The following is a 23,486-nucleotide window of genomic DNA, read 5'->3' as shown; positions in this document are numbered from 1 at the left end:
AGGTTCACACAACAGATTTTCAAAACGGCTGGGGAACTAGAAATGCTGCTGCAAGTACCTACAGTCTCTACACATTCAGCAATAAACGTCTCAAATTGTGGTCCAAAAACTCAAGTCCCACACTCATGCCACAAGACTGACTGTATTAACTAGCACTTCTGAAAACATTGGTTATACTGTATAAGCCAACCACTGTTATAAGCAATCTGTATAAGCAATCTCTGTTAAAAAAGTTATAATAAAAAAGCTGGCTTCTTAGAACTGTATAAAAGGTCTGGAGTGCTTATTTCCATATTGATCATCTTATCGATACACAAAATGTTGCAACCAACAATCACATGCTATTCTGGGAAATCTTAATTATTTAATCAGCAGAAAACTTTAGAAATAACTATCTTGTGTTTTATAAACCTAAAGCAAAATTATAATAGTAATCTAAACTGTAATATATTGCTGCAAGGATAATTATTAAGGGAAAACACAGCTGACATTTTCTGATTTATGCACACAATCAGAGATGGAGTCCAAGGACTGTGACATAATTATCTTCATGCTAACAATTTTTGTAAATCTCTTGACAGAATTTTAGCTAATTTTAAAATGCCTTCTGAAGATTAGCACTTAAAACTGTTGGGGAAAATAGCACAATTTATTAGCAAGGGTATAATTGTAAACCTTCCAAATACTCATTGTGAATATCATTTAGACAGTAACTCCTGCTTTAGCAGCTGGTATACAAGACTCCAGTTTATGGAATCTTGAAACAACAGAGAGAGTAGAATCTAATTAAACAGGATTACATGCCAAAGAAAAATTATTAAAAACAGACTAATAGACAATTGTTATGAATTTGGAATAGCACATCTACTTCTTTTGATGTGAACTTATGTAACACTGTGCTTTATTCCAATAAAACCTAAATATTCCTAGCAGACTTCTCCCTTAATGTGGAACAGACCATCTTTCTACACTGAAACAACACAAAAAGCTAAATGGTTCCATTGATCTTCTCTCACAGACTTAAGCACCCATCTGCTATAGGATAAAATGATTAATATATTGCATTTATTATAGTGTTGATGCTACAATTCATTAAAATTATTCAGTAGCCAATAGCTGTATTCCACATAGGAAGCCGCCTAAAACTACCTTCATAGTGAGAAACTAGACAATACATACGCCATTTGCTAAAAGGCTAACGTAGCATGTTTCACCTACAGAGTATTAAAAATTAAGCAAGAAAGAAAAAGGATTGTTTGATCCTTACTGTAAGATAGTACAATCTGCACAATATCCACCTACTAAATTCCTCCTTTCTATTTGCTGTGACTCATTCTCAAGGGGTTCTTACTCCAAACAGGGAGAAAAAGCAGCTTAAAACTGATACATGACCAGCTGTTCACAAAGGAAAGATACGTATTTTAATATGTACATATTTCTAGTATCTTCAGAAAGTATATTGAGCCCTCAGGTATTTACATAACATTTGACATCATGTCATTCATAATACATGAACATTTGTTATAGCAATTTTTTCATTATGTGGTACAGTCACACGGACCAGACAGGCTCCTTGAAAGTAAAATACAGATATTAATACATCAGAAATAGCAGATTTCCTATAGAAAATCAGGTCTAAGTTTTAGTAATCAAATAAAAATCAATGGGAAAAATATTAAGTAGAATTGTAGGTGGTGGTAATCAAGGCCTCATTAGCTTAACCACGTTAATTCTTTTCAGTTGTTTTTCAAGAGGGATATTATTTTAAGGCACTAAAAATAGTGCATATGCAAATTCAAACACAAATAAGTAATACATTTTCCCCACAAACCAGAATGTATTGGTAAGACAGTATTGATATCATGAAGCTCTGATGCATGAGATTTTCTTAAATTCCATAACCATTTTTTATTATTAATTACTGAAATATTGTCAATGCAACTGGGAACTCTTAAGTAGAAGCAGAAGATTTTAGAATTTTTATAGTTCTTCAGTTTAAAAAATGATGCAGTTAGTTCTTAAAGACAGGTCATTATATAAAAGTTAATTACTTGTTAAACAAACATAACACTTTATTCTGCAATTTTACTAGGACCGTGAAAGTTTTTCCAATTTGAGATGACATTCTGCTAACTTTCCTTTCATGCTGTTTCATGCACAAAATCCAAGCAGCAAATTTCTAGCAGTCTTCATGTTCACACAAGGGTATGGTATCTTGTGTGTGCTCAACCTGCTGTTGTCAGAGCAGATGCAGACACCACGTGTTTTGGCAGGGGATAACACATCAGATAGTACTGATACAGGAAAGTTGAGAAAAAACAAGTCTGAAAGGATCAAGCACGCAGCACAGGAGTAGACCAAAGAAACGAAAAGAATAAAAAGCTACAAAAGCTTTGCAAGCCAGCAGAGGCATACCTGCAAACAATAAAATCAGTGAATGCAAGTGATGCCACTAAACAGGACATTTTATAATGCTCCTTTCCTTGCAACTCAGTCTTTAAAAAAAAAAAAAAAAACAACAATACAGAAAGCTTTCAGAGAAAAAAGAAAACCTTTGCCTCTCCCACTCTTTCCCTCCTCTACCTAGCATAAATATTAAACTTGGATCAGTAGATGGAAGGAAGGATTTGGCAACCATCTACCAGTCTCTGTGCATCTGAAGGGATGCTTTCACRGATGCTTCCCTGTAGGGAACAGGGTTCTGCAGCAGGGAGCAATACACATCTTAGAACAGAAGAGCTTCATCTAGGTACTATTTCTGTTTTGAGGAAGCTGCAAGTCCTACCTCTTTCCTACTGGAGAGCCTAAGCACTACCTAAACGAGGGCCTTCACGGAAACGCTCAGAAACCTGCCCGGTACCGGCACTCAGCAGCTGAATCCTCAGACCCTTCAGCCATTGTAGAATGAATTTACAATTTAATTCTTTAAGGGCCTGCAGTCTAAGTAAACACACACTTACAGGCTCTAGAATTTGAGTACACCATTTCCACTTAGTGAAAATAACTGACTGAAGATTATTAAGAAAACAAATATCCCAAATGTATTTCCTCCCAGTACTTCCCTGTACCCCAACCTAGCTTGCTTTTCCCTTGGGATTCTTTACTCTGCTTAGGCAAACAGTCCTCCCCTGACTCATCACAATTAAATAAAATGGGAGTAGATAGGTAAAGACCAGACTCATACTAAGAATTAGCATTTACAGAGATACTCTGGGGAAGGGGGCGGGTAGAGAAGGTCCTCTAAAATGCAAGTAGACCTGTATTCTTAAAAAACACATTATTTTCTTGACCTTCAATGAAGAGTTTAAGAAAAAACACATATGCCAAAACCCCTTTTTTTCAAAATTGAATGATCAAGAATTTAAAGAATTAACCCCACATAATTGAGTACCCTCCCAATTTACATGATCCCCTCTTATTCTTCACGCATAGCTAAAGGATCATTAAATCTAAGAGCTTTTCAAAAATGGAAGTTCAATTAAAATTATTAAACAGCATCATGAAGCAACGCAGTCCAGCCCTGTGTAAGCAAATAAAAGCAAAGTACTTATAGCAGGCTTGCTTCGTCAGCCCAAGATGACTTGATGCCATTTCTCATTTTTCACAAGGTATATTTYTATTCTGCAACAACAGTATTTTGCAGAAGTGCCAGAACAAAACATTTTCTTTCATGGTTCTGTGCCCACTACGCACTACAGCTCCCTGTAGTTGCCTCGATACTCAAAAAATAACACAGCATGACACAGCTTTCCCAACCACTTCTGCAGAAGCCTATCTGACTGAGCTATTGCTGGTGATTTTATAATCACTAGCTTCTTTCCCAAATAACTAGAACTAAATAGGCAAGGTGATCCAGCACCCCTGATCTTACAGGTACGGCTTTGGGGCTCCTGCAAGCCCATCTCCACTGCTGCAGCAGGGAGAGACACATCTCATCCGCTGCTTAGCTCAGTGGAAGAAAACAGCATCACCTCTGCATGAGAAATACTTCAGTGCTTATGACTGATGATGTTTCCTGCCATAACCATACATGGTTATATATCACTACGTTCATCAGCTAAGTCCTCATACAGGAATATCTTTCCTGCAAATTCTCTTTATAAAAATCTGAAGCAATCTCACAAGAAAGTATTATAAAGGCCCCTGATCTGGTGAATTGCCAGGAAAGCAGAGTATATAATGCTTCTCTTCTGGATTAATATGCTCTCTGAAAATCAGTCTCACAGCATAAAAGATGACTTAGATAGCAATGAAACAAATTTCCTCATGTGACAATTGAGGGTACTTACCACAGGCAAAGCCAAACATGAAATTGAGACTAGATTTCCCCAGAGGAATTACTGGAAATATTAAGTTTACTTGAGAACCATCTACCAGAGCCAAAGACATAAGATTCAGGAAAAAGGTTGCAGCCAGTAGAGCACAACCCTGTATCAAGATCCTGGTGCAGTTATATGCTATATGCTGGTATCTTATATCAGATTTTCCATCACTGTCATTCCTCACAAGAAACTGAAGAATGATTTGACTTTTAGTAATCTGAAGCTCATAAACTACGAGCTCCATATGCAAACATCAACAAAACTGCTACCTCAGCTCTGGTATTTTAATCTACACATTGACTCTGAGGTAACCGTAGCTGATAGCAGGATATGTCACAAGATGATGTATAAATGAGTGCACAATACACACACACCTGGAAAAAATCAAGACTGGAATTTCTCCATTTTCATTTTCTTTGAAATTCAAAAGACAGGTCCTTGAACTGAGATGTTCAGTGACATGAGGGCTTTAAATGCATTTCATATTAATTTCAGTCTAAAATGGCTAGTCAGAGAAAAAATTGCTGTCTTTTTTTGAAAAATACCATAAAGAAAAAGATTAGTAAGATCAACACTGTAGTTATATGCATTCTTTACTGTGCTCATTACTATAAGATCTAAGATCTTATTACAACACTACAGAGTCAATGTACAGTAGAACAGTGACCTCAAACTCTATAATATACTCAAAATCAAAAAAACCAATGGAAGCACAAGAGAAAAAGGCATGAAACTGGAAAGCATCTATGAGAATGCAGAAGAATCACCAAATTGCTTCACTGGGCGCCAAAACTATTTAGCCATCAATACAATCACATCGCATATCCTTAAGTATCATGCATTGAGCTAGGTTAGTTTTTAGTCAAAATGAAAGCTTTCATTCATTGCTAAGGAGATGAAAAGATAAGTCTTGGGGAAGGAAAAGGAAGTATAACAGTACAAACACTGACACTGTAAAATATTTTTCTCTCAAGAAGTATTCAGAAAATCAGAAGTATAGAGTTATTACATCGGTTACATTCTCACCATCTGTTTTGTCACCTATTTACAGATACATACATATAATTGAAATTGAGGAAAATTTCTCAGATAAGGTAATTTTGTTCAAATAAGATACCATGTATCTGTAATAAGCTTAACTCCTGATAACTCAATACAAACTTAATGGAATAAACTATATCTATTTCTTTTCTGTAAGAAATAATGTGAACAAGAACTTTCTTGTATGCAGAAGAGAACAAGGTTTTATGGAGCTATACATTTGTAAGCAGGGTATCCAAAAGCTCTTTTCACAGTCAATGTTAGAACGAATTTTAGGGGAATGCTGCTATAATGCTGTTTATACACACGCAGCTTGAACACAAGATGCAGGGTGAAAATAGCCAGAGAACCCGAGTCCATGTGCTACCTGAGAGAAGGGCACTTCGCATCTCCTGGGCCACCACACAGCTCCTAGGCCACCATGCTGGCTCTCTCAGCAGGGCCAGCTCTGCCATGGCTTTTTCCCGGCATGCATATGCTCCCGTCTAGAAGTGGCTCTAACTATTGCAAGTCAAGGGGTTTTAGACCCCGGAGCGCTGTGCAGGACAGACATGCCTATGTTTTTAATCCTGTCCCTCCTATGATGTTGAACTTGGAGAACACAAACAATCCATTCCCACCCTGCAATGAGAGCTTAAATTCATGCCCTTAACGTATTCATCTACGTTTTACACTTAATAGCAACAGTTTGATTTTTTAGTGCTATTTTCAAACCTATACCACTGATTACTTTCTAAGTAACACTGAATGTCTTACTGTGAAGTATTTTTCCTCTCTACAAAACATATTGGACTTATTAATCACTCCCCTGCTCCTGAGTGTTGCTACTACTACTGCAGATGTACAAGGAGAGCAATAGGAAAGACCAGAGCAGCTACAAAGCAAATAGAAGCAAAATCATTATTCTTTTAACACACGTTTACTAAATTTCTCCTTTTTCTTCTGGAAGACATTTTTATCTGCAAGTTTTAATTCTTATTCTTATGCAGCAGTTTCCCTATTTCCCTTGTGTATACACTATTTGAGCTTTCAATTTTTAATTTTTCTTCAGTAGTGCCCTATCTTTCCTTTTTTCATTACTTGGGTTTTCTTCCCTCTCCTGTTCTGTTTCCCCTTACTTGTTTATCTTTTTTCCTTAGTGCTCACTAATTATTTCATGTCTCTTGGTTCTGTTTCATAATGTGTCGTGACTTTTCCTTTTTATTTTCATATTGCATTCCTTTATTCTGCTCCTGCAGCTCTGATTTCTATGTGCCTGCTTAACTATTACCCAAATGGCTCCAAGCAGGACACACTCAAACTGAAGAATAAATAAATTAAAAGAAAAATACTATTTGTGGTAGTGTGGTGTTGCCTAGCAACACGCTGTACCGCTACACATTTTTTCTAGAGTCCTGGTAGCAACAGAGCTTTTCAGACTTATCACTACAAATGTATGCAAGATCCTTCTCACATTGTTTGTCTGCTCACTAGCAAATAAATGCGCTGGAAAATATGAATGAGAAAAAATCTCCAAAGAGTCAACAACAAGACTACCCTTCCAGCACCAGAAAGCAGCATCCCGCCGTGGGCACTGCCCCCTCCTTGGGCATGTGCGCTGTGAACCACTTGCATGGTTATGTCATTACTACTCACTAATACTACTACTAGCATTTACAATGTTTCAGAAATCAAATGTAAATAATATTTCTCAGGCAATTTAAGTTTGCGTGTTAAATCTTCCATGACTCTTAAAAGCTTATTTTGAATGCATTATTGGCTAAGTTTTATCAACTTCTTACATTCTTGCAAAGCTATTTCTGAAAGCTTTACCCTAAAGAAAAGATAGTAAGCAGCCTCCAGYTTGTATACAGTGGGGAAAACGGTCCAAGCATTGTGAAGTACCGAAAATACAATTAGAGAAGTAATGTTTGTTCCTAAAGCTTACAGACCTAACCTTAAAAGATATTGAATATCTACTATTTCCAATAACTTCAGATGTGACAGAAGTGAAAGATAAGCTTTTTCTCTTTTGTTAAAAAAAACACACACACTAGTTTGCTGGGCTCAGTTTTGAAAAGTTAGAAACAAATGGTCATTAACTCCATACTTGACAGACAATAGCTATTCACCACCATATACTGGGTTTCATGAGGACAGATACTAAACCAGTTTCTCTTGATAGTCCTTATTTATTTGACAGCTATGAAAGACTCCTTCCAGAAGCCAAAAATAACTTCTGAGAGAGAAAAGAATCTTTTTAATTTGGGAATAAAAATAATGTTTTTCCAAGGGACTAAAGCTTCAAGGGCATTGGGAAGCCTGCAAAATATTACAATTAGGACAGGAGAGTCAAGAGGTAAGAAATACAAAAGGAAAAGATAACTACATAACCTAGCAAAGGACAAAGCCATGATGAAGCCCTACAGAATGGGGAAAGTGTTTAGTTACACATACCTTTCTGAAGTGTATTAAAATCAGTGTTATAACTTGGGAATTTTTTCATATAGTTAAGTCAGCTTTGAAGCAGTTTGATGTCTGCATGGCAGAGTACCAGTAAGAAGGAAAAAGAACATACATCACGCGAATGCTTTAAAAATACATTTAACAACATCAATCTACACCTGTCAAAGAGCTAAAAATTGTTATGTAGTAAGGAGAAACTGGAAATTATTCACAGGAGTAGGAAAACCTAGGACAGAAATTAATAGTTATATAATCCTGTTTATTAAACTCATTCCCACAGTAGCATTTGTAGAAATTCAAGGCCAAAGGAAGGGTACATGCAGTTGGTTGGAGAACGCAGCAGAATTCTTGGATGATAGAGGCCAACATAAAATAAATACTGGCATTGCCAAGTCAAGCACTTAAACTCAAAAATGCCTAAAAAAAGAAAAAAAGTCGCTCTTTCAAAACTTGATTCAGCTTCAATCTAGTGAACTTGAATATAGTTTTAATGATGTGACCATATGCTATTTTATACAGAATTGCTGCCTGACTCAGAAAACAGAATGGATGGTGCTCACCTAATCAATAGCCTTTCAACATTTGTGCTTAGTGTGTAGCCTTATTTACTGCACACTATTCAAAACCTTACTTGAAGGCAGAACTATTTTTCCCATGAACATTTCAATGGCACTCATCACTACAGTATTTGAAGTGATTTAAAAGCAATTTATTCCTCTACATACCTTGAATATCCCCTTTTAACAGATAGCAATCAGCACAGAAAGACTATTCGCTAACTCCGACCGTTCTATTTCAGACACCTATGGTCCAATATATTAAAGTATATATGAGACAGGAAGTGACAACTTGAACAACCGGGTTTACTCTCCTGCTTTCACATTCAGTCATGTCATATAATCTTTTGTGAGCTACTTTGTCCCCACTACTCCTACTGAAAGACCATAGCACGATATTTCACTGCTCTGATCATTAGAAACCTATTTATTTCAAGACTTTAGGTATTGATGGCCAAAGTGTATCTATATTAGGCTAGTATTGCCTTTAAATTAGGAAAAAAATCCTTAAATCTCTGAAACCTACTCTTCTTCTCCAGAGTATTTATAAAAGCAACAGAATCCCCTTTTATTTTGCTAGACTAATCACACTCATCTAATCTCCTCTCATAAAACAAAACTTTCATTCCCTTGATAACTTTAGCAGCTAATCACAGTGACTAGAAATAAAAATACATCATTAAATACCTATCTCCAGCAAAAATGGCAGGTCTGATTACCCTGACACTGCACTTGCCTTTTCATGATCTCATCCAGTTGATGGAACCACCCTATGATCAGCTGCTATTTCTAAACCATCATCTTCTCTCTTCATCCCAGCCATTAAGCTCCTAGTCATTCTCATTCTCAGCCCTTGGCTATACAGCCTAATTGCACTATTAAATTTATTCTTATCTTTTTTATTCTAAACTTCAGTGTCACACAGTTCTCTCTCTATGATGTTCTAGTTCCTTCTGTATTGACAATGCCTGTCGACTCTCATGTAACATGCTCCTAATATTTATGTCAAGCTCATTAATGAAAATATTAAACGGTATGAATCTGAAGACTGATCCTTCAAGGAGCTCTGCAAAAAGCCCAGAAGCTCCTTTTTCAACACTACTCACTATCATTTCCTTTCTTACCAGTTCCTTATCCATGTTACTACTCTAATCCAAGCAGATATTTCATTATTAACAAGAAAAAAATCTTGTCGGTGTGTCATGATCTACCCCTATCAATAAACCCTAATATATTTCATTCCATCTTATGTTTATCATAACAGTTTTAATAAATCTTTCCTTCTAAGGCAGTTTTCAAAGTTTTGCATGCTTCTGATACCAGGTCAAGGGAGCTATAGTTGCCCATTAATTCTTCATCTTCTTAAGTACATAAGATGCATTTGCTATTCTTTAAGTACTAACACATACCACTCTATTGAAAAGATTTACTCTTAGGCCTGTAATTTCAAATGCCAATTCTTCTATGATACTCTGACAGAGATTTTTTCCATCCCCTTGACTTGAATAGATGAAGCTTTCCAAGTTTTCCTTTTGGTCTGGCTGTGGTGATTTTCATTTCTGCATTGTTTGCCCATTAGCCACCTCTTCTTTTACTTCCATTTTATTGAAACTAGGACAAAGATTTACCAAGATTTTAGACAATACCTAGGACGTTTAATCCTATATTCACACTGGCTTTCCTTGTTCTTTTATTTCTTTTAATTTAGATAGCTTAAGAACCTTTTACTATTTGTTTTAGATAGCTGAATAACCTTTTAATATTTGTTTTAATTTCTTTTGCCAGGTGTGACTCAACTTGACTTTTGAAAATTCTCACTTTTTCCTCTGTACTTCCTGCTTTGTCCATCAATCCTTTTTTTTTTTTTTCTTCAATTCCTTATGGGTTATTCTCATAGTCTTATCCTTTTTTTGAAGTTGTTCTCTAGTTCAGTCTGAAAATCTTCTTTACAAGTTGGGATGCAAATTCCAAATAACTTCTGCACATTTGAATTAGTAACAATCTTCCCTAAATTCAAGTCTTTAAGCTGTTTAGTTCATTTCCCTGATCTAAATAGTTTTCTTAACTTCTCAGTTTGTCTTATAAAATATCTTTAGACAGATCTTAGTTATTCTTCTATAGAATTTACATTAAATTAACTCAAAATACCTTGATGAACATTATTTTCTGTGATTATCTATTCTACAACTTCCCCCTTATTTRCTACATTTAAGTCTAAAGTCCATTCAGTTTGATTCCTGAATTAGTAAGAGTTGATACTATTTTCAGTTTGAGGTTTAAGAATATTTAGATCAAATAGATGAATTTTATATATTATTGAGTCATAAAGAAACTAAATGAAACAACCCATGAACTATTAGCAACTGCAACACAAAACTCAGAGGACTACAGGTTACAGAGGACCAGAAAAGGCAAACACAGTGCTTCTCTCTGCAGAAAGGGGAGTAGGAAGACCAGAGCAATTATAGCCCCTGAAAAAATGGAATAATTTATTTTAAAAAGATGATAAGATATAAAACAGCCAACACAGACATGTCAAGAACAGACCAAATTAAATCAATCTTATTTTCCTTCCTGGTGAGAACAGATAGGTCTCATGAATAAGCAGTAGATGTAATAAAACTTTGGTAAATTTTTTATAAATACTCAGATCACATTTTCACAAACCAGTTAAAAAGTGTGGTCTAGATACAGCCTATATTCAGTGAGTGCACATCTTACTGAAAAAAACAGCCTCTAGGGAGGCGCTCCCTATCATTGAGAAGGGATCTGAAACAAGATGCTTCAAGGTCCACCCAGAATCCCAGTGACTTGAATAGCTGGAAAAGCAGAATATACTAATGTTTAATAACACAGCATGTTTGGTAGCATGAGTTAAATGGGAAAGGAGGAGACAGTACAAACATTTCAAAGGACAAGAAAATTTTAAAATCAAGTCAAAACAAAGGGTCAGAATTTAAGCCGTAAATTGAATACAAGTCAATCCTATGCTCTTGCCGAAGGAACAGCACATAGTTGGATAGTTCAATGTCTGAGGCAAATAAATTATTTCATTCTACCCAGTACTAGCTAGATCTCAGCTGAAAAACTGCATACATTTTTAATCATCACAGTTAAAGACAGACATAGAAAATCAAAACACAAAGAAAAGCCATAAGATAAGAAGTTTTAGAAAACATGACCAGCAAGGAAGAGTTGAAGGAAAATAGAAAACTGGAAAGATATTTAACAGGAGTTTTCTAATATATAACAGATTTTATAACAAAGGGAACAATCACCAGTTGTTTTCAAGCACACCGGAGAAGAACAAGACAACAATTTGATCTTCAACAAATAAAATACAGTATACTTTAGGATAAAGTTGTATTGCATTGATTAAACACTAACAAGAATGAGAAGTCTCCAACATCATATGCCTTCAGAAGTGGGTTATATAAGTATCTGTCAAGAAAGATCTAGCTATGTTTCATCCTGTCCCAATCAAGAAATCCTCTCAATATCCCTCCCAAACCTACATTTTTATGATTCTATGATTAGACTGATTTCTATTTACAGCCATAGCCAAATCTAATCCTGGGGTGTGCAGACTCTATAGCATATTCCCAGCACACTAGAAACTAGTTTATTACCCATCTCTAAAGTGATTTTGATTCATAAAGGTTCAGTTTTTACTCTTGCCTTTTTAAAAAAAAAAAAAAGTCTGTTACATTACTAACATAAAATGCTTTACCTTTATTTCTGTCTTTCCTGAGCAGTGCATATCCTTCCGTATCCTATCCAGCCATTTGGCTGCCTGTTAATTTCTGAGCACTCGACTTAGCAATGTTAGTACTGTTCCTCTCATGTCGTATGGGTGCAAGCAATCTTCAAATTATTTTTTAAAGAAAGATGTAAAAGACATGAATTACAATTTGGAGTATTTTAAATGAAACGCATGCAGTAGGATCCTTAGTTCTACTGAAGAAATTCTCTTCCACTTTAGCTAACAATTAAGCAAGTCAGCTGCTGTCGTGTTTTCAGTCTTAGATGAGAATGGAACATTTTGCCAAGTGATTGTGGCAGATACTGGCTGACAAAACAGGACTGGCTGCAGATGGAAGAAGTGACTGCAAAAAAGCTGTAGATGTAAACTTCTGAGGACAGCTGGCACTGATGGAACAGGAACACAGCCAGAAAGACTAAGACGGAACGTGCCTCCACGTGGCAACGCCTCAGCTCCAGGAATTGGACAACCAGTTCCTACTTCATGAGCATGAAGCGCACACACAAACTATAAGGAAGGTTCTTCTATTGAGTACCTAACATCTTTTAAAATAATGTAATTTTGAAAGACTGAATAAGCCCCAAAACATTACTTCTGATACCAGTTTACTTAATAAATCATATTTTCAATATTTTATATTCAAACAATATATCAGTTTATAAAACTGCAAAGGCATCATTATGAAAGTTTCAAGTCACTCCTGAAATGAGACTATTGTAAACAAAAGAGCATTGAATATTGTAAGCAAAAGAGCAATGAGTATTGTAAGCAAGAGAGCAGTTAACTGTTCTCCCACCTGAGAGACTGTACAGGCTGTGATAAAAATGCAGCAAAAATGGGCCAAGATAAGTATCAGCCCACAGGAAAGCCGTACCTAAGGAATAAGGAGATAAAATCTGCTTGAATGGAAAGCCCCAGGAAGAGAAGGCATATAAGCAAACAGTTCTGGGGACATGTCTGTGAAGAAAGAGGGAATAAGCAAATTAAAGGGGTTAAAATTCACTCCTCTTCCCTTAAGCCAAATATTAAAGAAAATCAGATCCCCCCAAAATTTACATGTGACCCTAAATAAACCTCAAAAGCCTTGCTTCAGACTGTTCCAGAAATGCATCTGAACACTTGGTGGTGGTAGGGTTATCCTTGCTTGAAGAACCAGTGCTAGTCAGAAAGAACTCTCAAGAAATATTTCTAATCGAATCTCCTTCAAGATGGTTTAAAGCACATCAATAAAACAAGGATAAATTATAAACAAAGATTTACTCAGAAGGGTAACATAATCCCCAGTGAAAATGTATGCAACCTCATTTTGGAGACATTAGCAGTCAAAAACTTCATAGCTAGGAGGAAGAATAAAGTCTCTCAAGGTGGGAATGCTGGTAGTTGCATACAGACACACAGCTGGGCAATGGCTCACCCAAAACACTGACTGACAGCTCCTGTGGTAGGGACAGGGAAAAAGCAGAGAAGAATGATTCAAGAAAAGCAAAAGCGGCCAGTGTCCTAGCTAAGTGAGAAGAAACTGAGGAATCTGCTCTTTTCACTGAGCTGGGCCACTGGGAAATAAATCTGGAAAGAACTAGACAAGTCCTCCAACTTCATTCACAAAAATTACGAAATATGAAGAACCTGGGAATCCTGAAGAACAAGACTGCAGAGAGAACAGAAGTCTCTGCAGACCCCTTAAGAAGAAAGATGGTCTCTGAGTGGAGAACCACAGGACAAGAAGAAAAACAAACAAAGTCTGGCTCATGATACCTTCCCACTTAATACTTACAGCCAAGACCACCTAATGAATAGCCCCCAGATTCCTACCAAATTTCAAATTTTGGTCAGAGACTGATAAGATAGAGAGGTCTCTGTACAACCTTCTAACCTATACCCTGTTAACGAAGGCCACAGTCACAATGCATGCAAAATTAATCCATCCCTAGTGTAGAATCAAAGGTAGAGGGAGGTGGAGCAGGAAAACCCATGGCTATGATAGTTGACTTTGCTACAGGATATCCAAAAACAGTTACCTTGTATTACATGGAGACTGAAAAACAGTGAAAATGCACTAAGCTCCACATTCAACAGGCTGGTTTTCTCACAGGAAATACTGTCAGAGAACAAGATTTTTATGGTTTGTTTCATAATTTATTTTTCAATATTATATGGAGTACAGTAGCTGACATCTGTGCTTCAAAATCCACAAAAAGAAGATTTAAGTGAAAGGTTTAGTGAAACTCTGTCATATTGCATGTTTATATAACTAAACCTTGGGTTTGTCCAAATTGATCTCCATAATGGACAAAATGTTGGAAGCCAATTTTGCCTCATTAGCAATTCTTGATAAGTCAGCAGTGGGTCTGAAAGAACAAACCACTGCATTTGCAACAATGCTCCATTTGTGATTTAAGATCTATGACAGATTTGATGCAGCAAAATGGCAAAGAGCAATGAAACTACTCCAAGAATTACAGAGGCTTTATAGAAGCATCCAAAAGTGTTGTCAAAAAGATATGGTCTATGCCTGAGTAACAACTGTTAGCCAGTATACAGTAGCAGTCAATAAGCCTTAGCAGAAGTGGTAAAGCAGGCATCTTGCTGAAACATCAGGTTTATGGATTTTAGGAAGCTCCTGGTGGGATAAAATGGGTAGAAATTTGTCAGGAGACTTGACAAATTAAGGGTTATGAACTAAGGGCTTGCCTCCAGCTTTGAAAGCCAGTTAAGTATTCTGATTTTTTTTTTTTTTATTATTTTTAATACGAGAGAGCAAGAGCATGCAAGTGAGTGCATGAGAGAGAGAGAATGAACCTATTTGAATTTAGCTTACATTTATATGTATAGATAGCTAAAAAACATGTTTTTTGTACTTTCTCCTGCCACATGAACTGTTTCATTAACAGCAAAAATCAGCTTATTTCCTCAGTGTTATGTCTGAGGAAGTGACACACTGATGTGACTTTGGTCAGCAAACCACATTGCATTACATTTTCAAGAGTGACAATCCTAAACAAAAGTACTTGCAGTGTCCATCACTGTGTAAATACTTCTCTAATGGATGTGGGAATTTTTTCCATTAACCACACTGAGCATGTCCAGGAGACAGTTTCCAGTGACAAGCACTAACCCAAGTATTTTCAGCACAATGGACCCAGTCTCTCCTCCTAACTACAGCAGGTCCACAGCATAACTGGAGTCTTAAGGGAATTCATCTGCCAATACCTAACAAAAAACAAAAAAACCCACATGCTGACCATGTACAAACTGTAATTTTTAAAGGCTTTCAATGCTTCTGGACAGTTCTACTGCAACAGCACACTTTTTTCATCCCCAGCCTGTTACAAGTCTTTGCTTCAAAGCATATGGATGCTAGAGTTTTTCAAATATAACGCTGTCATAATTGGTTAAAAGGTCAAAACCAAGCTTTTCTGCTAGCCTTGCTCATGCACACTTGAATCATATTAGAGTAATTTTCGACATGAATAAAAAAATTACTGGACTGGTACTTGAAAAGTTTTAGCCCAAATACATGGTGAAGTTGCAGACAAACTACAAACAGGGTCTTGTAATGACCACTGCAATGCAACTCCATAGTTGATAGTACTACCAGCCCTGCTTCAAACAGGGCATTCAGCAAGCTACTGCTTCCTTCAGACTAAAATTGGCCTCACAGTTCCTTTCGGTTCTTGTGAGCAGATGTCTTCCAGGACTTAGACAACATAAATAAATCTAAAGTGAGTAATTACTAGCAGGCTAACAAGGGCCAAGATTCTCCAAGACACAATGTTCAAATGTTCAGCCTGAGGCTTGTGATCATTTTTAACAGACTTCTAAAGAGAAGGAAGATGGGGCTTTTCCTATATGAAAAGCAAGTCCAGAGGGGAAGGGGAGGAAAGGGGAAGGAAAAAGAACTAGGAGAGAAGAGGAGCTGGGGGAAAAGAAGCGGCATCCACCCTTCTTGACTGTATTTATTTTATTTTCCAATCCAGCAACTCAAGAAGGTGACACCTTTATCTCCAGCCAGTAACTACAGGAAAGTGCATTTATAGAAATCCACATCTACAAGAGTACAAAACTAAGCAGGTCTAAGCAGGTACACCAAAGAAACTGAAAGTTAAGAAGGAAGATTGCTTCTGGTTCTGTCTGTATCCTCTGATCTGGTCAGCTTTAATAAAGGAGAATGAGTTGATCAGACTTATCTGGAATGTGGCATTTGCGAGAGATGAGCATTTTGCATATTGGCTTGTATGTATATGCAAAACCAAAAAATTGCAGGTTTGAGCSACATCAGTTTGGAAAGTGGGGAAGATAAATACAGCCGGAAGTAAAAATCTGTGCTGAGCTCTGCTCTGTAAGAATGGGAGTCATCCAACATCAAACCTGAATACTGACAGAGGAAATTAAGAGGTCAGAGGTGGCTTTGCACAGCACTCAGGGAGAGCCACAAAGAAAGAACCTTTTGCAGATGACTAAAGAAGGCTCGGAACAGCTTGCATTAGCTAATACTTGCAATTTGATATACAGAAAATATCTATAAAAGCACTAATCTGTAGCAGTCCTGCAAGTTAGTAGCTATTGAGACATTCAAACAAAAATAAAATAGAAAATTCAAGTACTATCATATGCATTTCTTAGAGCAGTGATAAGTGATATCATATATAAACATGTAAGCCACTATTTCAGCAAAATGGTAAAAAATCATTATAAATGCCAGCATATGGTATCAATACAAGATAATGCACAGTAATTAGTTAATCTAAAAAATGCATGAGTAGGAATTTGACTGCTAAATGATTAAACTGGTACATTTTAAAATCTGTATTAATATTTAATTATTGACACTGAGAAAAAAGAAATTCTCTTGATGTTACTTCTCAGCTCTTTCTGATACTCAAAGTAACCTATGTATTATTCATATGAATAGTTTGTGCATATACAGTCAATCACTAGTTAAATAAAAGAATCATTCTCAAATTCCCTAATCACCTCAACAGATCCTAATGCAATATTTTCCATATTTGGGAATCAGAGCATTTTATTTAAAAAATCAGTCTGGCCAAGATGAATACAGTGCAGCCTGAGCAGACATCAGTTCAAAGAATCAGATGTCAAAGTGCTCCCTCTAATGTCCCTTAATCATCACACCAATTAGTGGTTGAATAGTGATGTGATTAAAAAGACTGCTGCTATCCTATACCTATTCAGACTAGCAGAATTCTACATATGTTCTACCAATTAATGTTTGAATAGAGCAGCGATTAGAGAGACATCTGCCATTGTATATCTATTCAGAAGAGAGCTAAACTTGCATATTCATATGCAATGAAGACAAAAATAAATATTTTGCAAAGGTAAACTATACATTTAGATTATAGAGATAATTGAGTTGATTTCCTTTAATGAGTGTTCTCTATTTTACATTTGGGATTATTTTTATTTATAAATATATAATCTTTCATCAATATGTTTCTAGAAATGGTCAATTTATTCACTGAAAAAGCATTTATTCACTAAGCTTTCTGATTTCAGACTTTGATTGAACTGGGTTTCATATTTATTTGCTTGCAAGGTGCACAACTTCTGCTTCAACCCATCAGTTATTTGTGAACTTATGCTACATGATGGGGCACAAAAATCATGTGGTATTTTTCTATCTATCTGACTGGATGACAATACTTAAAAGAATAACAAGCTGTTTATAGCTGAAAAAGAATCATCTTACTTACAGGTTTTTGTATGCAAATATGGACATTCATATAAAAACAGGTCATTACAAACTTTTTTGTCAATAAGAATTCCTTCCTACAGATGTTCATATACAGCAATTACAGCAAGAGATGCTATCAAAGTGAAAAGCAGTTTGAAGCTTTAGCAAATGCTCATTATTACTGTTTTAAGAGAGGAAACCTTTCTCTCTGAATTTAAAAAACAATGATCTGTTGTACCTTACAATAAATCGCATGCCTCGCTCTTCACCACTAGCACAGAACAACCTGGTAGTCACACCTGAAAGTCCTACAGAAAAAGACAAGGTGAAGAATTTGGTTCTCTCGCCAATGGCTGAGAAGAACTATAGAACAATTAAAGAACCTTGCCCAAAATTGATGCCCCTGCAGGAAAGAGCTGAGCTTAAAAATTATTTTGTTCAAGGAAGGGAGACCAGTATTGCACAATGCTGATCAGGCTTAGCAAATGTAAGGACAAAGAACAATGCTGTTACTGCAAAAAAAATCAATACTGTTACAGGCTATGGCAATTAACTACAAACCAATTTAAACCCCATTTCCTCTTTGCCTTTGTCTTGTTGAAATACTTCCAACTCTTCCATCTGGAGCAACTTCAACTGTTATTTCTAAGTGCAGAAACTGAAGGAAGTCTGAACACACAGGTTGGTTTGTATCATCTTCTCACCCACCCTTGGTAGATACCTCCAATGTTTCTTTAGCAAGAAGGCTGGAATAGAGTATCCAAAATTCTCCAATGACTAGTGAATTTATAAAAAAAACTGACAGAATCAGAACCCATGTAATGCCACAAGCCCGCACCTATGCAAGTAAAAGCAGAACTTGGCCCATAATGCCTAGAAATGCTACTCACAGGCAAGCACTTTACTATGCCAGGAATAATGCAAACACACACAGAGTGCCCCAAAAGTTCGTGATTTAAAGGTCAGCAAGCAAAAAATATATAGTATAGAGAGATATAGTATAGAGAATATAAAGTATAGAGAGATGGCCACCAAAACAAAATATATATATATATATATATACACACACACACATATGTATTATAGAGTGTGTGATGTAATCACTATTCAAAATGAGAAAGCTTTATGTCAAAAAAAAAAATTCGGATGTCTAAAAATTCTGAATTACCTAGGAAAACTCTGAAAATGAGCAGAGTCCTCACAGTATCCACACAGTTCCTTCCTTTGTTTAGGCTTTCTCTGTAAATTAGATGACATAACGACAAAAATTTTGCCTCCTCCAAGATTTACTATTAGTATAGAAAAGCTCCGAGATGGCTATCTTTAACTTCTCGTGACTGACAGAAACCCTTATTTTCCCACACACGCTGGTGGATCTGTTTACACCAGCTGTCAGCATGACTCAGGCGTTATCACCCCAGCAGTAACACTTAGCTTTAGCCCCGTTACCCAGGATGACTCAGCAATAAGGAGTTTACATACCCTAATATAAATTGGAGTTAAAATTTCCAGAGGAAAGCTCACTGATCTTGCATCTACTGCTACAAATTGATTTTACACCAAAACCTGCTTGCTAACACAGAAAATAAACAGTAATTCTCATTGAAAGCATAACTGAACCTTCGCTTAGGAGAAGGCTTTTCCAGCACTGAGGAAAGGTATTGACACTTAGTTTCTACTTTAGAACTCATTTAATGGGCAACCACAAGTGTCGCGAGGGCTAGGAGTTAAAATTTCACTTGTGTAATTATTCTGAGGAAATATGCAAGTCTGCCATCTGGAAGTATATTAGACATTACAAAGTCACTGTGTGTATGCCTCAGCAGATGCAGCTTTTGTTCAGAGTTTTGAGGGCTGTTAATTTAATTAGTTTTGTATTTTCATACTCCCACMCTCCCTCCAACAGTAATTCTACACAGGCATCAGTACAGCTTCAAAAGAACCTAGAGCTAGAAGCCAGCTTCATACCGTAAGGAAATGCAAACATGTACACTTCCCATGGACTCCAAATAGTTTGACCTGTTCATAAACAGGCCTTAATATTACTGCCAATGGCTTTTTAGACCGTAACACCAAAATATGCTCAACATATGTTTTCCTGAATTAGCTTCCTTGATTTAAGAAGGCTAGGAAAGGATTATATCATTTTCTTTGTTTATTGCAACCACTTATCAACGGTGACCTGGAGAATGCAAAAAAAGTCTCTTGCTTTCTGCTAGCATCCTTTATGCAATGGGATACCAGACAAATGTTTAGGTTTGATTTTTTCAGTTCTGTAGAGTTTTTCTGCTGAAGAATAAACTGGGTAGTAAATCTTGCACTGTAAAATCAATTACATATTTCTGAGTAAAGAAAAACGTTTGACAGTCCTAAAAATTAGAATCATTACTGGCCTAAAAATATTGACTGTCCCTTCAGTTTCTTCTAGCATTTTACATTTCTCATCATTGCTTGCACACTAAGTAACATGACATTTCTACCTGATAATTCACAACATACAGTGTAAAAGCCACCTGTGATCAAGGTGTGTACATATTCAGATGTACAGATATACRTATTCTGGTTACCTCTAATCTTTAAAACTGCAAGGTGTACAGCGCAAGACATGAGAAGACCTATGTCAGTGCAAGGTCCTAACTCCACAGATCTCCATGCAATAACACAGAACTCCGAGACCAAGCTGTTGAATAGGTTGTAAATCTATGCAAAAGCATCACCCTGCAACATTTGATGACATTCAGAATCTCCTTTCAAATGAAAATTCAGCCAAGATGCACAATCTAGCGACGAACCTGAAACCAGTGCTGTTTGCATAGCCCAAGTAGTTGAGGCTTTGGGGCTCCAAGAGCTTTTGAGACACAGTGAGGTACACTGGGCTAAGAGGAAGAAAGCGGGAGGAGTGACAGTTTCTAGGCAGTCAAGCACTTTCATGATTAACAACAAAATCTTGAAATAGTAGACATTTTATGAATGAATAAATTGAATATGAAAATCAAACAAGGAAATGGCTGATATGGGGGACAGCTTAGATATAGCCAAGAGTGATCTTAAAGGCTACCAGCTTTAGAAAACTGTGTGTACATGTGCAACACATCCACTAGTAGAGTATATAGGTGTATATATGCTATAGATTGAGCTTCAGCTAACCAGGATAATTTATGTTGGAATACCTGATGAGGTTATTACACATAGGTATCTGCCTGCCCTGCTGCATGGATACCTGCACTTCCTATCAAACAGTTTCTGAAACACATGAGTTTACAGCCCAGTACTGATTTCAGGTCGCCTGAAAACATAAGGCTGTAAACCACAGATGTCCAGGAGCCGCTCGCTGAGCAACTCAACTATCTGTGCAGCAGGAACAGACAGCTGTGGGCAATAACTTTATCAGACATCCCAAAAGAATCATCTCTGTTCACAAATTGAAGCCTTGCATCTATGCTACTTTCCAATTAATACAGCATTATATAATTTAATAAACAAAATAAGAAAATAGAGATATTGGCTAGGATTTGATAAGACAGACATTCTTATAATCAATGTTGAAAAACAGGAAAATATATTAGAGTAAGGCTGAAATACTGAGGATACCCTGCATCACTCCTCCCAGCAGATAATGGTAGTATGTTATGTCTTCACAGATAAGAGAAACTGGATCCCCTTGATTTTGAGAAATTGAGAAACTTTGGAGGGTTTTAATAATAAATCAGTGTCAACTATGAAACCTTTATTTTCCTATTTAGCAGGAGAAAGTGTTTTGGTAACACTATGAAAGGACACCATAACATTATACCCAAGAGGGAAATCGCTTACAGAGATGAAGTAGTACTCTGCCTAAAAGTCCTCTGAGTTTAGAGGATTATCCAGCAGAATTTGTAGGAAGACAGCAGAAGGCTGTCTACAGGCTTTCTAATCAGCTGGCAGATCAAAGAGACAACAAATTCTGGTAGGATTAGTCAAATATCACACTGAGACCAGGAACCTAAATACCTGGAGAGAAAAAGAAGATATCTAACAGCAGGAATATTGAAAAATTTAGCCAGTTTATGATAAAAAATATTTATTCTAAAAAAACTATTCCCTGAAAAATGCAACAGATAAGATCTAAAATCCAAAGTCAGATTTTAATCTCAGCACTCGCTATGTATGTATGGTGGGTTCCCCTATTTCTGTACCGAAATAATAGTACCTCTAAATGTCTCAGGAAGGATAGTGAAGTGTTACTCAGAGTTACTCTTGGAAAACAGAAACAAAACGAGCAATTGGAACAGAAGAGGTAGCTGATGCCCTCTACCCAGCAAGGACGGCTGGCTCCGCGAGCCTTGGCAAAGGTGGCGAGCTGGCTATGATGCTTAATACTGATCAGCCTCTATAACAAAAGGGAAACTGTTGCATAAAAGACCTACCAAATCACCAAAAGGTAGAAGGTATGGCATGTACAGGTTCTGAAGAAGTGTAAGTCACTGATGACAAGGTACAAAGTACTTTTATATCCACAGCAACAGAACTATGAGCCAAATTTAGCTACTGAACAACACAGGAAACTCAAATCTAAATATCTTATACAATTGAGATTTCAACCTTAATGATTTATTGCATGTTCCAGATGCAATAGTAAATGTGTACTTACTGAACAGCTTTTATCAGAATTCCTCTTCCATTGCTTCTTGACTTGTTTCTTTGCTGCAGTTGAATGGAGGGTTGCATGAGTCTGCGTTCGGGGATTTAAAGCCAGAATGTTCTGCAGAAAGAGAAGAGAGAATATTAAAATATAAATAAAGAGTTCCAAAAAATAGTAAGTTCAAAGCTTCTTAAACCATCACACCTCTCTCTCACTTATTTACAGTACTAAGCAAAAATAAAATAGATGACTCAGTACTATAGACTAAATTCATACGAATTTGTTCAGATTTGTATTATGCATACCATTTAGATTTTGAATATTTAAAGGCACTTCTAGGACTGCTAGAAAACATTGTTACAACTAGTGGCCAGTGTTGTCTCCATGATAATGGTTTCCATTCCCGGACATTTATTACATACAGTATATGAAAACATGTGATTCTATTTCATTATATTGCTCCAAATAAAACTTGTAAAGTAAAGCAAAGAAACAAAAAGATTTTAAAACAGCAAGGTTAGGTATGGCTGTTTAATTATTTCAGTATAAATTCCAACTTTCCCTTCACAGGGGCATGTTTCTACACCTAGTGAACCAGCAAGTTAACTTCACTGTGAAGTAATTTGATTTCTCTTACCATACTTTTATTTGCAAGGACACAAACGACGTTTGGAATATAGCAATACTTTTAACTGACAGTGACAGGCTGAAGACACAGGCAAGATGAAGTTTGTAATATCTGTCATTAGACCAGTATAATGTGGAAAAATTAGGCCTTTGGGAACACAAGTTCTTCTTCAAAGGAATCAAGTGACAGGTTTCTAGTACCAAAATTGRCCCCATTTAAGTCAGGGGGTCCGTGTGAACACTGCGCAACTGCCAGATCCAGATTCAGGTCTCTGCTAGAGACCTAAAACAGCAATATTGTTAATTGTAGCTCCTGGAATTGGTTTTGAAAGTTTTCCTTTAAAAATCTTGACTTTAGCACCATACTTCTCCACTGTCATGAATGGGGTGTGTTTATACTGTTACTACGTATATC

General features: G+C 36.5%; 1 protein-coding gene across 5 annotated transcripts in view; it reads right to left on the bottom strand.

Annotated features, from left to right (window-relative positions):
• Positions 1-23,486, bottom strand: part of DPYD (dihydropyrimidine dehydrogenase) — a 375,517-nt gene that overhangs the window by 338,324 nt on the left and 13,707 nt on the right. For 4 of the 5 annotated variants that reach the window (XM_026057684.1, XM_026057685.1, XM_026057687.1 and 1 more), the window contains exons 1-3: positions 18,992-19,151; positions 18,532-18,569; positions 18,067-18,131 (exon numbers count right to left, since the gene is read on the bottom strand). In XM_026057684.1, the coding sequence (XP_025913469.1) occupies positions 18,067-18,131; positions 18,532-18,569; positions 18,992-19,080 (192 nt within the window). In that variant the 5' untranslated portion in view covers positions 19,081-19,151. Of the gene's footprint in view, positions 1-18,066; positions 18,132-18,531; positions 18,570-18,991; positions 19,152-22,453; positions 22,565-23,486 lie in introns of those variants that run through there. The other variant, XM_026057686.1, reaches the window with a different exon arrangement.

This window comes from Apteryx rowi, unplaced genomic scaffold (genome assembly GCF_003343035.1).
Source record: "Apteryx rowi isolate R43461 unplaced genomic scaffold, aptRow1 scaffold_14, whole genome shotgun sequence".
NCBI lineage: Eukaryota > Metazoa > Chordata > Aves > Apterygiformes > Apterygidae > Apteryx > Apteryx rowi.
Note: the sequence above shows the minus strand (reverse complement) of the source record. Positions and strands in the feature narration are given on the sequence as shown.